This window comes from Triticum urartu, chromosome 6, assembly GCF_003073215.2.
Source record: "Triticum urartu cultivar G1812 chromosome 6, Tu2.1, whole genome shotgun sequence".
In the NCBI taxonomy this organism is placed as follows: Eukaryota; Viridiplantae; Streptophyta; class Magnoliopsida; order Poales; family Poaceae; genus Triticum; species Triticum urartu.
This window is the reverse complement of record NC_053027.1, coordinates 14,497,387-14,514,152: the sequence shown is the minus strand read 5'-3', so window position 1 is coordinate 14,514,152 and position 16,766 is coordinate 14,497,387. Positions and strand designations below refer to the sequence as shown.

Genomic DNA, 16,766 nt, shown 5'->3' with positions numbered 1-16,766 from the left:
CCACGGCAGAATAGAGAGAAAGGACGAAGGTCGTCCCCTATGCTTAAGACATAGGCTCTACAGTATGCTATGCTGTGTACCGCACCTGAAGTGTGCCTTGCCATGAGTCAGTCAAGGGGTACAAGAGTGATCCAAGAATGGATCACAAGACAGCGGTCAAAGTTATCCTTAGTAACTAGTGGACTAAGGAATTTTCTCGATTGTGGAGGTGGTAAAAGAGTTCGTCGTAAAGGGTTACGCCGATGCAAACTTTGACACTAATCTAGATTATTCTGAGTAGTAAACTGGATTCGTATAGTAGAACAGTTATTTGGAATAGCTCCAAATAGAACGTGGTAGCTGCATCTAGGAGATGACATAGAGATTTGCGAAGTACATACGGATCTGAATGTTACAGACCCGTTGACTAAAACCTCTCTCACAAGCAACATGATCAAACCCAGAACTATTTGGGTGTTAGTCACATGACGATGTGACCTGTGAGTGTTAATCACCTGGCGATGTGAACTAGATTATTGACTCTAGTGCAAGTGGGAGACTGTTGGAAATATGCCCTAGAGGCAATAATAAATTGGTTTATTATTATATTTCCTTGTTCATGATAATCGTTTATTATCCATGCTAATTGTATTGATAGGAAACTCAGATACATGTGTGGATACATAGACAACACCATGTCCCTAGTAAGCCTCTAGTTGACTAGCTCGTTGATCAATAGATGGTCACGGTTTCCTGACCATGGACATTGGATGTCGTTGATAACGGGATCACATCATTAGGAGAATGATGTGATGGACAAGACCCAATCCTAAGCCTAGCACAAGATCATGTAGTTCGTATGCTAAAGCTTTTCTAATGTCAAGTATCATTTCCTTAGACCATGAGATTGTGCAACTCCCGGATACCGTAGGAATGCTTTGGGTGTGCCAAACGTCACAACGTAACTGGGTGGCTATAAAGGTACACTACAGGTATCTCCGGAAAGTGTCTGTTGGGTTGGCACGAATCGAGACTGGGATTTGTCACTCCGTGTAAGCGGAGAGGTATCTCTGGGCCCACTCGGTAGGACATCATCATAATGTGCACAATGTGATCAAGGAGTTGATCACGGCATGATGTGTTACGGAACGAGTAAAGAGACTTGCCGGTAACGAGATTGAACAAGGTATCGGTATACCGACAATCGAATCTCGGGCAAGTACAATACCGCTAGACAAAGGGAATTGTATACGGGATTGATTAAGTCCTTGACATCGTGGTTCATCCGATGAGATCATCGTGGAACATGTGGGAGCCAACATGGGTATCCAGATCCCGCTGTTGGTTATTGACCGGAGATCGTCTTGGTCATGTCTGCATGTCTCCCGAACCCGTAGGGTCTACACACTTAAGGTTCGATGACGCTAGGGTTATAAAGGAAGTTTGTATGTGGTTACCGAATGTTGTTCGGAGTCCCGGATGAGATCCCGGACGTCACGAGGAGTTCCGGAATGGTCCGGAGGTAAAGATTTATATATGGGAAGTCCTGTTTTGGTTACCGGAAGAGTTTCGGGGTTTATCGGTAATGTACCGGGACGACCGGGAGGGTCCCGGGGGTCCACCAAGTGGGGCCACCAACCCCGGAGGCTTGCATGGGCCAAGAGTGGTGAGGGACCAGCCCCTTAGTGGGCTGGTGCGCCTCCCACAAGGTCCCATGGCGCCTAAGAGGTGGGAAAGGGGCAAACCCTAAAGGGGATGGGCCTTAGGGCCCATCTAGCTGCGCCTCCCTCCCCTCTCCCGTCTTGGCCGCCACCCCCTTTGCCATCTAGGGCTGCCGCCCCCCCTAGGGGTGGGAACCCTAGAGGGGGCGCAGCCCCTCCCCTTCCCCTATATATATGAGGCCTAGGGGGCTGCCCAACACACACGTGATTCGATCTCTCGTTGGTGCAGCCCTGCATCTCTTCTTCCTCCTCTTCTGTGGTGCTTGGCGAAGCCCTGCAGGATAGCCACGCTCCTCCATCACCACCACGCCGTTGTGCTGCTGCTGGATGGAGTCTTCCTCAACCTCTCCCTCTCTCCTTGCTGGATCAAGGCTTGGGAGACGTCACCGGGCTGTACGTGTGTTGAACGCGGAGGTGTCGTCCGTTCGGCACTTGGTCATCGGTGATTTGAATCACGACGAGTACGACTCCATCAACCCCGTTCACTTGAACGCTTCCGCTTAGCGATCTACAAGGGTATGTAGATGCACTCTCCTTCCCCTCGTTGCTGGTCTCTCCATAGATAGATCTTGGTGACACGTAGGAAAATTTTGAATTTATGCTACGTTCCCCAACATTTAGTCCATCTGGGAATTTTTGTGTGATCAACCACAACAATCTTCAGCCTGACTAGACCACTCTTATTCAGGAAATCCATGTCAACAGCTTGTGTATACCCAATCATGGAACCAACCTCACACAATCCATGATAATTTTTCATGGTTTTAGGCACTCCTTTAGCTCTGACCCACACCACTGACAGTTTGCCAACAGCCATAGCATCATCATTCCAGATTTTCACATTAATCAAAATGTTACCACCCTTCAAAGGAACCCAGTCATATATGGCAGCTTCATTAATCCTTGCAGCAGATGGGAAATTCACCAAAAACACTCCATCAGATACTTTTTTGCTTTCCAATCCCATCTCCAAGGATAAGTTTTTGCCAGACTTCTAATAAGATCATCTGAGTCAATATCTATATCATATCCTTCCCTGAGCCTAACCAAAGCCATAGCATCATTTTTGCTACCGCCAGCCAAGTCTTTTGCATTCTCAGCCACAAAAATGCCCAGCCCTTCTCCTCCAAAACCTACCAGCGCTGCCGCCGGCTTTTTCTGATGTAGCCAAGCGCAGAATTCAGCAACATGAGTGTCTTTTGTATAGATGGAACAGTTGACTGTTGCCTCACAACCTTTGAAACTGTGACCTTTCTCTCCACATTTATGGCAGATAATTTTTTCAGTTGCCAGTAGCTTGCTTTCAGGAATTCCAACTGATCCCCAAGTTCCAGTTAGAATTGCCCCAACAGAATTGGCTTTGGAAGTCTGGGCTTCATTACCTACCCCTCCCCCACTGCTCGTCGCAACACTGGTTTTCTGTTGGTATTTGCTAACAGCGGGGGGCAAGTTGATCTGAGCTAGCGGTCTATGCTAGAATTGACGTGTGTCACTACTACCCCCTTCGTGGTTCCAGTTCCCATATCCATCTCTACCAAAGTGATTCTGGAATTGGTTACCTGAGAAGTTCCTGAAGGGGGGTCGAGGTCGAGCTTGATATCCCTGATCGTGCTTGTCGAATTGAGGCTCTCTCCCATAGCCAGCAGTCGGCTTCCAGTTACTTCCTCTCTCTACATCTCTTCCACCTCCACCCTTTCCTTGAGCAAAGCGATCAACCATCCTCGACGTTTGGGGGCAACAGGTTCCTACGGTGGCGATGGGGGGTGTACACCACGGGTGGGAAACCCTAGAATGTAGGAAGAGATCGGTTTCAACCCCCAGGGCCAACCCCCGTGCTATATAACCTGCCTCTTCTGTGGGCCTTAATATTTTCCAACTTTTTGGCCTACTTTTCTCCCACTCATCCCAAATACTTTTTCCTGACTTATCTTGCCTCCTTTTGGCCCGGTCCGGTTTAACGTGCGGATGGAGATAAACATATCTCCCCTGAATTCAAAATCCTCTCCTGTTTCCCCCACTTGGCGTGCTGGAGATCGTGTTGAGAGAGGAGCTTCAATCAGCGATCGTGCTGAGAACCACCCCTATTTCCACCCATGTCCCATATGCATCCAATTGGGTTCAACACCAATCCCCATATCTACCTTCCTACCATAAACAATTTTATACCATCTCCCATCTTGTATCAGGCCACATCTAGCAGATGGCATTCTAAAAGGCATGTGACTAGGAATATCACTTACTTGTTTAGTTGCCGATTTTCCTCCCCCTTCATCTTTGCTACTGATTTTCTTATTCAGATTCTTATCTCTTCTCTTCCCATTCTTCTTCACATGCTTAGCACAAGCAAATGTGTCTGTAATTGTCGCCAGATAAGGGTTGTGTTGCTCTGTGTCCTCATTTAGAATGTCATCATCATCACCCAATTGATCCAGGGCCCAAAATCTTCCTCCAGGCCTCGATTCCTCCATATCATTTCCATGTACAGTCACACAATCTGACGTTGAACCACCAGGATCAAACATAACCTGCCTGCTCTTTAGCGTACCTCCAAGTTCAGAAACTTCAGGTGTCCCCAACCCAGATCCCTTCAGAACTCCGGCAACAGGTATGGATCGATCGACTCCAAAGAAGGAGATGGTGGCATCTGCCAGCGAAGATGGGCTCAAACACGGTTGGTCTCCGGCGGCGAGGACGAGAGCTGCAGTGGTGCACCCGACGGCATCACTCCCAGCAAGCATTCCCACCGCAGCGCCCTCTGGGGTTCCTCTGATTTCGCCTCCGCCCTCGCCCACAGAACAAACGTAGCCGGCGGGGAGTGCGGGAAGGCGGGCATCCTTGCTCTTTCTTCCGATGTGGCCTCGTCGTAGATCACCCTCGCCAAAATCCTCTGCTCCAGATCTGCTCTTCTCTGACAACTCTCTGCATATCTCATCGCCACAGGTCTCACGCTCGGATCTATCGCCGCCGACACCGCCTGATCTGCCGCCTTCCACTCCTGTACGTGCCGGATCCACACCGCGGTGGCGTCGCGGATCCTGGTCGCCCGCTCCACCCATCCCCGAGCCCCGGTCGCCATGAGTATCCCTTGCGGAACCGGTGAGATCAGCCTCACCATCTCCGGGAAGGATTCGAGGATGTGGAGGGGCAGTCGAGGAGGGGAAGGGGGTGCGGCCCCGGTCGCCGCTCGCGGATCTCGCCGGCGCGGATGGGATGCGACCGCGGTCGCCGCTCGTGGATCTCGCCGGCGCGGAGGCATGCCGCGCGGTTGAGGTGGCTAGATCTATGGAGGTGTCGGTAATGGAGAGCGAGAGGCGTGGAGTCACCGTGGTCACGAGCGAGAGGCGAGCGAGAGTCCCTTCACAAGGGATAGTCAATATCTTCTATATACGAAAAAAAAAGGAAAATTAGCACTGAAGAGTATGACCTAAAGTCCGAGCTCCATTAATTGGCATCAAGGATGAGCTAGTGTTCTTATTTTAGAAAAAGTTTAATACAAGGAAACTGACCTTCAGCGCATATAGTTCACCACAAATTTTGAGTTTGTTTCCAAAAAACCACAGCTTCTGGCTTAATTATCAACGTTGAGCCCTAGTCTTCCTCTCGGGCCCTACTAAGAACAATTATGATAGAACAGGCCCACGTGCCAGGCCCTACATGGCAAAAACTTGCCATAGTGCAGCTCCTAGCTGGTTCGGACAGACAAGAACCTTTTCTCTGGTTGGTATGATGCCCATAAGCATTGGTGTACCCACTTCCCTCCTCCCATTCCTTTCTCTTTCGCACCGCATGTATCATTGAATATGTTAGAGTTGGCCAGAAAATTATTCCTCTTATTTGATTGTGTGTGAAGGGGGTGGACTTGTCTGGAGAGACTAAAACGTTTTTTTTTTTGCAAATTAGGAGTAGACTGGCGGGGTTCTTTATGGAAAAACACCATGGCTTACATCACATGCGTTAGATTTAGATAGGATGGTCAGAAATGTCAGATGGCAGATACACCATCATCACCAGCTCGATCTTGTATAGGAGTAGATATTTATATCTTGGTAATGTGTGGCAATATCATGTTCAAATGGTGTGCACCTTGGAGTTGAGTAGGGCTTGACATGTGGCTTTGATAGGTCAGAATTCCTATATATTAGAGAGGCCAATGGCAACATTTGGGCTCAATGTTGTTAATTAGGCTAGAAGTTTTGATTCTATGAAAACAAACGCAAAAGATGTGGCAAACTGTTATAAGTTGCACTCTATATGTAAGTGCAGACCTCCTGGCCGGCCACACATAACTGCACGTATTTAAAGTTGCTTGGAGGAAGAACAGAGAGTACACAAAATTCAAAGTTGTTCATGTAATTTCAGGACCACTTTGATAGTACATACCCTCGCATGCATACACGTTTCTTTCATATAGATGAACTTTGAACGTTTCCTAACATATACAAGTAGAACTACATGGTGTTGTAGGCGTAGATATACATGATATGTATGTTTATGCGGTGACTTTATGTTTGGTAGGTAAAAGAAAATTTTGATCTTATACATGTTGTGGCGTGTTGTTGGGTGGCGTGGCAGATGTGGCAAGGACGACGTTCCGCCTATCACGTTCCGAGCGGGAGTTCTCGGCAAACTTTTGACCTGCGATATGGAGACCCTTGCTTTTCTCCTCCTCCGACCACTCGGAGGCGTAGTACTCTTCCTCCATGGCGTCCGCGCTGGCTGGGAAGAACATGGAGCCCCACTGTGGGAAGTGCACAAGAGCGACGGGCAGCGTACAAGCCATGATCATTATGCCCATGTACTCGAGACCCCTCCCGGTGGAGTATTGCGACGAAGTGAAGAATAGAAGTTGTGTGAGCCCCGCGCCCACATTGCCACCAGCACCAGTGAGCCCAGAGATGATCCCAAGGGAACATCTGGAAACGAATGGCGCGACACCGAATACAGCGCCACATGCAGCCTGCGCGCAGATAGAGAAGAGGACCATGGCAGTCACTGAGGCAGGAAGGGCTGATGCACGACCGAGCCAGATGTTCCAAAGGCGAGCACGCATGCCGAAGTACCGAGCGCCAAGGTCGGAGGTAGCCGCCCATAGGACGTGCGACTATGTTGTCCATGCCGAAGCAACCAGCGATGGTGCCGGCGGCGCGGAGGTCTAGGTGGAAATGATCGTAGTAGTACTCGGCGATGACGTTGTCGGTGATGAGCTCGACACCCATACAGTAGCCGTAGAGCAGGACGAAGATCCATGTCCGGTAGTTGGTGACGGAACTTGTCCTTGGCCATGTCTCCCTTCTTCTGGAGGCTCGCAAGGTTGCCGTCGGGGAGGTCTTGCCCCATGGTGAGGACGAGCAGGCCCATCACGATGTGCATCATTCCCGGCACAAAGTAGGCGATACGCCATGCCACAAAGGGTGTTGAACCACACTTTTGGATGGCATGGAAGACGAGGGGCATGATGAGCTGTGTGACGCCGCCACCCATGTTTCCCCACCCGGCCGCGAGGCCATTCACCGTGCCGATGATTTTACTGTTAAACATGGTGCTCATCCAGTACTGGCACGACACGAATGTGGCGAGGGAGAAGCCGATGAAGAAGCGGACTGCGATGTAGCCCGACGCGTCATCGATGACGGCCATGCAGAAGACCGTGGGAGCCGAGAGCATGACCAAGAAGGCGCAGCCATACCGCGGCCCAAGAAGGTCGCAGATGGCGCCCATGGCCAGCCTGGAGAAGATAGACCCTGACACGGACGCCACTCCGGCATTGCCGATGTCGGCCTTGGCGAGGTTGAGGTTGTCACGGATGATTGGCACCAACGGAGCCGCAGCGAAGGTGGAGACGAAGCAGGTGAAGAAGGAAATCCACGAGAGGTGGAAGGTGCGCATGTGTGGGTTGGCGAAGGAGAAGAGCCTGAAGGACTTGGCCTTGTGCTCCGAGTGACCGAGTCCACGGGCAGCGTGAACTTGCTCGCCGCCGTGTCACCATGAGCGCTGGCCTCCACCTCCATTTCTGCCTCTCCTCTCCTTACCGAGCTGGGCTTCTTCTCTGCTAGCTCCTTGGAGCTAAGCTTAACTACTTGCAGTGGCCGGCAACTATTAGGAGTTGCTAATGGTTGTGTTGTTTGGTGCTTTGGATCCCGGATCGATTGGGTATTTATAGTAGGATACAAAGCAGGAGTTGACATTGGGAATTTGTGATCAAGATGCATCTTCTTTTTCTAGGGGTGATCAAGATGCATCTCTCTTGGTTAGCGTTGAAGGGTAAGACAGACAGGCAGAAGAATGTATTATTGCATCTGACGGAATCATGGCAGCAGCAATTGGGATTAAACAACGGGCGTGCAACGCAGTCGAGAGAGGGATTAATTAGCACGATTAACCTCGTCGCCGCGTGCATCTCAGCGCCCTCGCCCCCTGGAATGGACCAAGGATCAGATCAGAATATGCACTGTCCAGGTCTCGATCTGCCTGCCTGCTGGCGACTACCCGACCTGCAGCTGGGCAAACTTGTTGCAAATTTTCGGTTTTCTTCCACTCTCTGCAACAGCAACTCTGCAAGATTCCTTGCATGTGCTCTCTCTCTGTTTCTGGCAATCGCATGTACTCTGTGTTGCTAGCTTAGCTGCAGCTTAATCAATTTAACTGCTGTGGATTAATACTACTACCCGCCAATGCAGACGAAATGATTATTTCGGTTGTAGTACAACTTCGAGGGCACAGGTCGGCCACAGCACGGAGTACAAGCACCTCAAGGAAGCACCCATCGCGTACGTACATGCACACGGTTTCAGTTTGTTTCGTGCAACTTTTGCTGCGATCCAACGGCCACGGCGACGAGCCTACGACCATGGTGGCAGTGGCATACGTACACACACATTGCATGCGGTCTTCCTCAAAACCAAAGGGTGTGTACATTGCACGCAGTCGATGCGCGCTCTGACTTTTGCAACACACGCACACACTTGGCTCGCAACTATGTCAACCTTGACACTGACAGCATATACATACTTAGAAGGGGACAGGGAGTGACCTCACGTACATCTTTCAATTTCCCTTGTTGCACGCCTCTTGGCACAGTAATTAATTTAAATTTTACGTTATTAATAGTATTATTTATTGTGTTGGAAATAACTCAGTTGCATCCAGAGATGTGTGTGTGCGCTACCCCTTTTCCGATAAAGGACGTTTTTCTATTGATTCATAAATGGTTCACCAGCACCTGGGCGGCGAGGAGGTTCCCCAGCGGTGATGCCTTCCGCAAGGAAATGGTTCATGAACGTCATCGTGGTGGAATCGAACAGCTTAAGTCAGATCGTGAGTTTTCACCCAAAAGAGAAAATTCAAGCAAACTCTAGACGGTGTGTTCAACAAGGGAGCATAAACCATCATTGTCATTTACACTGAGTGAACGTCAGACCTAGTGTTTTCGCCCTAAAACTTGAGATCTGGTACTCAAATAGCACCACGAGAGAAAAAGTCCCATGTGTTGACATCACCAACTTACCAGAGAAAGTGCTGCTGCAATGCCCCAGTTCGCATCAGAATCGTGGATCAAGATTTACTTCACGGATTGGGCATTTGCTCATACACTAGATTTGCCCTTGTAGACAAAGGTTAAGTGTGCTAACAGCTGCACCGACACCGAGACACTCCGACCATCGCCAGGACACAATGGATACTCACCGGAGACGATCCGTCATACGAGTGGGATGCGTAGGGGTAGCCTGCCGCGTGAAGCTAGAGGGCCAAGTCGCGGGCACACCACCATTGAGCAGCCACCAACCCAAACATGCCAAAAAAAGTGCACTCCTCCGTCCATAGACTGGGGACAATGCAAGGGACCCGGCCATCATCGGATCATGCCAGCCAGATCCATCTGCACAAGTGCCCAAATAAGACTCCGTGAGTTTTGCCGTCAAAATTGTGTACCTATCTTGTACGTTGCAACTTCTTATCAATTCATATCAGTAGCTAGAAGAGCTTCCATAAGCTTTTCCAGACATAGCTTCTTCATTTCAAGTTTTAAACTTCTATTTCTATTTCATTTCCTTTTCCACAATTGATCTACTCATCAGGATTAATGTCTAGCATTATTTGTTTGACGCTTGGTTTTATTTATGCAGTGCAACTTCTGTTTAATGGTTGGTTAACACCAGCGGCCTAAGTCTAACTAAGATATTCATATTAATGAGATATATATGGTCTGAGAGGGCATGTCTGTCCCTTTGAACTTATCGGGGTTGCCATACCGTTCATATACTCTAGATGATACCCTATATGTATGTATGATTGAGATCGTTCGTTGTTAAGTGCACTAAATGACTGATTATACGAAGCAAATTGACTCTCCACACAGCTGGTTGCTACTATGTTTGGCCCATCAAAAGGTAGTGGTTGGTGAAGCCAAGTACAAAACCGTCCAAACAGTTGACTCTCTGCAAATGTTGCTGCAAAATAGACATCAGATAGCTTTTTTTTTGAGCATCAGTACAGACACAAGCGCTCATATACACGCGCATACACTCATCCCTATGAACGCACACACGCACACCCTACCCCTATGAGCACCTCCGAGAGACTGAGCCGACATATCATCTTAGCACCAGGATTTGAACCCTGGTGGGTTGGGGATACCACTGTCCACCTAACCAACTCAACCACAGGTTGATTCACAATAGACATTGGATAGCTAGCCACCTACACATGTATGCAAAGAGTACGGTGGTTGTCCTTGTGCAGGTTGCATCACCGTGATCCAAGTATAATACTAAACTCCACTCTACACGTAGCTAGAAAGTACAAGCCACACACCACACAAACCAACATAAAACAGATGAGCTAGTGTAGAGGACTAAATAATTGGCCAAGATGTATTAATTAAACAAGTTTAGTAACCAGGTTGGTGACGCTAACTTAACGCTGTCTATGTAATGTGGGTTTGCATAATTGCAATCAGTGTGACCATAGATAAATAGGAGAGTAGACTGGCATTAGGGCTTGTTGAAAGGGTGGTTTGGCCTTTCCAGGGAGACAGGGATGCATTTCTTTCTTGACACATTATCCAATCTCTTGTTGTATTGCTCCTAGATGTACAAATAAACTTCCTTTGTTCTTATTTACTCTGCATATTAGCTTTTGACATAATAAGTTTATAAAAAGCAATATGAACATTTGCAATGGAAAATATATATCATGTGAAAATATATTCAATTATGAATCTAGTGGTATTTATTTGGCATTGTAGATGTCAATATTTTTTTCTATAAATTTTGGTCAACTTTGCAGAGCAAATAAAACGGAGGGAGTACAAGGAAATTAAGTGAGGTATTACACATCAAGAAGCATGAAAAACTAATCCTATATGTACATACATACAGCAAAGTTAAGTGAGTGTAGTATAGATGGTCTTGCCAATGTCCTTGTTGAAGGCATTGTTTTTGGGTGAACTTGGACTTTCTCCAGGGTGAAAACCCAAGATCTTCGATCGGGCAACGACAACGCTTGTGCATTGTTTCCTTCTAGGAGGCGTTGTTTTGGAGAACCTTTTTTGTAATCCGGGTGTTGTCTTCAGTGGTGGTTAGATTGCTGCTGATGCTAGTGATTGATCATCCTGACGGGTCTTTTTTTTGTTCTTTTTCTTTTTTGTATGTGTGTATCCTGGATGCCTTTGGACATCTTGTTGGTGCAGAGACTGGGTGTAGTTGATATCTTCACAATATTAATATATTCCCTTTGTCGAAAAAAAAGATGGTCTTGCCACCAATCATGACCATCTGAGTAATTTAGTTTTCCATTCACATAATAAGATTTAAAATGTGCTTTAACAACATGGTTCCAGATGTTCTGAGATAGAAGCACTCATGAGGTTGCGTCACATAACATATGGTAAATCTTGTGCAGATTGATAGAGTGAAAAATATGGTTGGTCACGCGCTTGCAAACTTTTCAAGGTTGGAGGAGAGAACGGTTTCCTGGCTGTGATCAAGTACAGATCAGTAATGCACGTGATATACTCCTTTCTCTCATAAGATTCTCGCGGAGAAAACAGTGTATTCCGAAAAGCTGACCACACACTTTGGTTGACTGCCATATGCCGAAGTGTGTGTGGTCACTTTTAGATGAAAGGTTGTTGTGGCTGATTGACCTCCTGGGGTCTGTCGGACAAGCTGGTTGTGTAAGACCTAGTCACATTGTGGGTGATATGGTGGGTCGGGAGGAAGGTGGTCCGTGAACAGGAAGACCAACCGCCTGTTTCAATCTTAATGTTTATCACAAGGTATCTTGCTGACTTGGATTTGATCCCGGGGAAAGCTCAAAAGATTGCACCGGCTGTATCTTATGTAAGGAATCAATGGTTAGCGCTAAAGGCTCTTGTTGTTTCAAGACACCGAGATAAAGGCTCTTCGGCTGCTGTGTGCGGTGCAGTGGTGCAAATGGTTTAAATTGGGGGCTCCTGATATGAATGATCACGAGACTCTTGAGGCAATAACACTATCTCTTTTGCGGCCGATCTCAACATTTGTGTGTGTCATCTGGCAACAGACTGTTCGGATACAGTGAAGCATCTGAATTCAGTTTATTTGGGACCTAGTAGCATGATCATCAGGGAGGTCCATGCAACAATGGATGAAATAGGTGGTGTTTTTGTGAAGCACGAGAAAAGGGAGTCCACTTTTGAAGTGCATAATTTAGCTAAGGCTGCGGTTTCTCTTGATCCTGGCCAGTATTTGTGGTTATTGAGTACCTGGCCAAGATAGTTTTGAAGAATATAGTGATTTACCGCCCCCCCCCCTCAAATTTGGCTCTGCATGTGTAAGCGCAAACCTCCAGACTGTTCATGTAATTTCGGCCACTTTGATAGAGCTGTTCATGCTTTAAGTCAGAACCAAAAATGCACAAAATTTCAGAATTGTTCATGTAATTTCAGGCCACTTTGATAGTGCAAACCATCATCCGCATGCATGCACAATTCTTGCGTACAGATGAAGAAACGTTTCCTAACATATACTGGCAGAACTACATGGGATTGCAGGCGTAGATATATACGGTGTGTATATATACTCCGCGAGCTGTACATTTATTACATAAAAGAAAATTTGGATCTTATACGTGTTGGGGCGTGTTGTTGGGTGGCGTCGCGGATGTGGCAAGGATGACGTTGCGCCTGCCACGTTCCGAGCGGGAGTTCTCAGCGAACTTTTGTCCTGCGATATGGAGACCCTTGCTCTTCTCCTCCTCTGACCACTCGGAGGCGTAGTACTCCTCTTCGGTAGCGTCGGCGCTGGCTGGGAAGAACATAGAGCCCCACTGAGGGAAGTGAACGAGAGCGACGGGCAGAGTGCATGCCATGATCATGATGCCCATGTACTCGAGACCCCTGCCGGTGGAGTATTGCGACGAAGTGAAGAATAGAAGTTGTGTGAGCCCCGCGCCCACATTGCCACCAGCGCCAGTGAGCCCAGAGATGATCCCAAGGGAACGTCTGGAAACAAATGGCGCAACACCGAATACAGCGCCACATGCAGCCTGCGCGCAGATGGAGAAGAGGACCATGGCAGTCACTGAGGCAGGAAGGGCTGATGCACGACCGAGCCAGATGCAGAAAGCTCCGCCAGTGGTCTGGAGGATCCAGATGTTCCAAAGGCGAGCACGCATGCCGAAGTACCGAGCGCCAAGGTCGGAGAGGTAGCCGCCCATAGGACGCGCAACAATGTTGGCCATGCCGAAGCAAGCAGCGATGGTGCCGGCGGCACGAAGGTCTAGGTGGAAGTGGTCGTAGTAGTACTCGGCGATGACATTGTCAGTGGTGAGCTCGACACCCATGCAGTAGCCATAGAGGAGGACAAAGATCCATGTCCGGTAGTTGGTGACGGCTCCCCAAAGGACCTTGGAGAACTTGTCCTTGGCCATGTCTCCCTTCTTCTGGAGGCTTGCAAGGTTGCCATCAGGGAGATCTTGACCCATTGTGAGTACCAATAAGCCCATCACAATGTGCATCATTCCCGGCACGAAGTAGGCAATACGCCATGCTACAAAGGGTGTGGCCCCACACTTTTGGATGGCATGGAAGACGAGGGGCATGATGAGCTGTGTGGCGCCGCCACCCATGTTTCCCCACCCGGCCGCGAGGCCATTCACCGTGCCGATGATTTTACTGTTGAACATGGTGCTCATCCAGTACTGGCACGACACGAAGGTGGCGAGGGAGAAGCCGATGAGGAAGCGGACGGCGATGTACCCCGACGCATCGTCGATGACAGCCATGCAAAAGACGGTTGGCGCTGATAGCATGACGAGGAAGGCGCAGCCGTAGCGCGGACCAAGGAGGTCGCATATGGCCCCCATGGCGAGCCTCGAGAAGATAGACCCTGACACAGACGCCACCCCGGCGTTGCCGATGTCGGCCTTTGCGAGGTTGAGGTTGTCGCGGATGATGGGGACGAGCGGCGCGGCGGCGAAGGTGGAGACGAAGCAGGTGAAGAAGGAGATCCAGGAGAGGTGGAAGGTGCGCATGTGGGGGTTGGCGAAGGAGAAGAGCCTGAAGGACTTGGCCTTGTGCTCCGAGTCCACGGGCAGCGTGAACTTGCTCGCCGCCGCGTCGCCGTGCGAGCTCGACTCCACCTCCATTATCTACTGATCTAGCTTGATGGAGCTAGCTAGGCTTCTTCTTTGCTTTGCTCCTTGGAGCTAAGCTTAATTACTTGCAGTGGTGTCTGTGGTTTGGTGCTTTGGATCCGGGATCCATCGGTATTTATAGTAGAGTGCAGGAGTTGACATTGGGATCAAGCTGCGTCTCTCTTGGTTAGCTGAAGGGTAAGACAGATAGACAGAAGAATTAGACTATTATTGCATCTGACGGAATCATGGCAGCAGCAGCAAGTGGGACTAAACAACGGGTGCGCAACGCAGTCGAGAGAGGGATTAATTAGCGCGATTAACCTCGCCGCCGCGCGCATCTCCGCGCCCTCGGCCCGTGGGATGGACCAAGGATCAGATCAGAATATGCACTGTCCAGGTCTCGACCTGCCTCCCTCCCTGCTGGCGATCACCCGACCTGCAGCTGGACAAACTTGCTGCGACTTTGCAAGCTTCTGTTCTCTTGCGGTCTCACTTCAGATCTCCTCTCGAGTTACCTGGAACAGCAACTCTGCACGATTCCGTGCATGTGCTCTGTCTGCATCTGGCAATCGCATGTGCAGCTCTGTTGATAGCTTAGCTGCAGCCTAGTACTTATTACTCCCTCCGTCCCACAATATAAGAACGTTTTTGCGCTCTTATATTATATTATGGGACAGAGGGAGTATTTATTTATTTTGAGAAGGCTGCAGCTTAATTTGCCTGCAGTGAATTGATACTTGCCTGCTAATGCAAACAAATTGATTGTTGTTTCGGACCACAGGTCGGCCAGCGGAAGCATGGCTCAAACCATGCATGCATCACAGTTTCAGTTTTTTGCGTGCAGCTTTTGCCGCGATCCAACGGCCGCGATGGCATACGTACACGCACACATTGCGTTTCCGGTCTTCCTCAAAACCAAAGGGCGTGTACATTGCACGCAGTCGATGCTCTGACTTTGCGGCACACACAATTGGGCTGCAACCATGTCAACCTTGACACTGACAGCGTACATACTTAGACGGGGACAGGTGGTGACCTTACCTACATACAGGTAACAAAAGGAAGAGTCCCGGCTGTGGAGCAATGCGAGGGGTATGGTTCTCAGGGCTAGTCATCGTCTAGACTTATGTCGTATGGTGCAACTTCTTATCATTTCAGATCTCACTAGTTAGTAGAGCTTCCATAAGCTATTTCAGGCATAGCTTCTTCATTACAAGTGTTAAACTTTGGTTTAGCTTTTATGTCCTGAACGTTTCCATTTCCACGATGGATCTACTCATCAAGATTAATGTATAGCATTATTTGTTTTCCGGTTGGTTATGTTTATGCAGTGCCGCTTCTGCTCAATCCTTAGTTAAAACCATGGGTCTAAGTCTAACTTAGATATATTCAGACTAATGAGATATATATGGTCCGAGAGACCCGTGGCATGTCTGTCCCTTTGAACTTATCAGGGTTGTCATACCGTTCCTGTGACTCTACTATATGATAACCTATATGGCTATATTATGTATGTGATGTATGATTGTGATCGTTCGTTGTTAAGTGCACTACATGATTTCATTATATGACGCACATTGACTATCTACACAGCTGGTTTGCTACTATATTTGGCCCATCACAAGGCAGTGGTTGGTGTTGCTAAGTACAAAACCGTCCAAACAGTTGACTCTGAGAAGATGTTGCTGCACACAAGACATTGGATGGCTAGCCACCTACACATGTATGCAAAGAGTACGGTGGTTGTCCTTGTGCAGGTTGCGCCACCGTGATCCAAGTATGATAGTACTAATCTCTAATCTACGCAAAGCTTAAAAGTACAAGCCACACACACCAAAAAAGTCCGATGAGCTAGTGTAGAGGGCTAAATAATTGACCGATTTTCATTAAACAAGATTGGTAACCAGGTTGGTGGCACTGGCTTAACGCTGTCTTTGTAAAGTGGGTTTTCATAATTGCACGCGGTGTGGCCAACTGGCCATAGATAAATAGGAGAGTAGACTGGCATTAGGGCTTGTTGAAAGGGTGGTTTGGCCTCTCCAGGGACAGAGGGATGTATTTATACCCCAACACATTATCCAATATGTTGTATTACTCCCGGATGTACAAGTATGCTGCCTCTGTTTTTATTTACTATGCATATTAGCTTTGACGTAAGTCAAATTTTATAAAGTTTGACCAAGTTTATAAAAAACAATATGAACATTTGTAATTAAAACTACATATAATTTGGAAATATTCGATGAAGAATCTAAAAGTATTGATTTTGCATTATAGATGTTCTATAAATTTGTCCAAGTTTGCAAAGTTTGACTGAATACGAAGTTCATATGCACAGTAAATGAAACAGAGGGAGTACAAGAAAATTAAACAAATATGCAAAGCACCACCAGAGACAAAGTCCAGACGTGTGTTAGCGCTACCAATTTGCCAGAGAAGCAGTTCTGC

General features: G+C 48.1%; 1 protein-coding gene and 1 pseudogene across 1 annotated transcript; both read right to left on the bottom strand.

Annotated features, from left to right (window-relative positions):
- Positions 1 to 6,025: 6,025 nt before the first annotated feature.
- On the bottom strand, positions 6,026 to 7,820 carry LOC125517568 (annotated as a pseudogene).
- A 4,772-nt stretch (positions 7,821 to 12,592) lies between these two features.
- Positions 12,593 to 14,420, bottom strand: LOC125517567 (high-affinity nitrate transporter 2.1-like). Its single transcript, XM_048682771.1, has one exon. The coding sequence runs from the start codon at positions 14,325 to 14,327 to the stop codon at positions 12,804 to 12,806; it is 1,524 nt and encodes a 507-aa protein (XP_048538728.1). The 5' UTR covers positions 14,328 to 14,420; the 3' UTR covers positions 12,593 to 12,803.
- Positions 14,421 to 16,766: the final 2,346 nt, after the last annotated feature.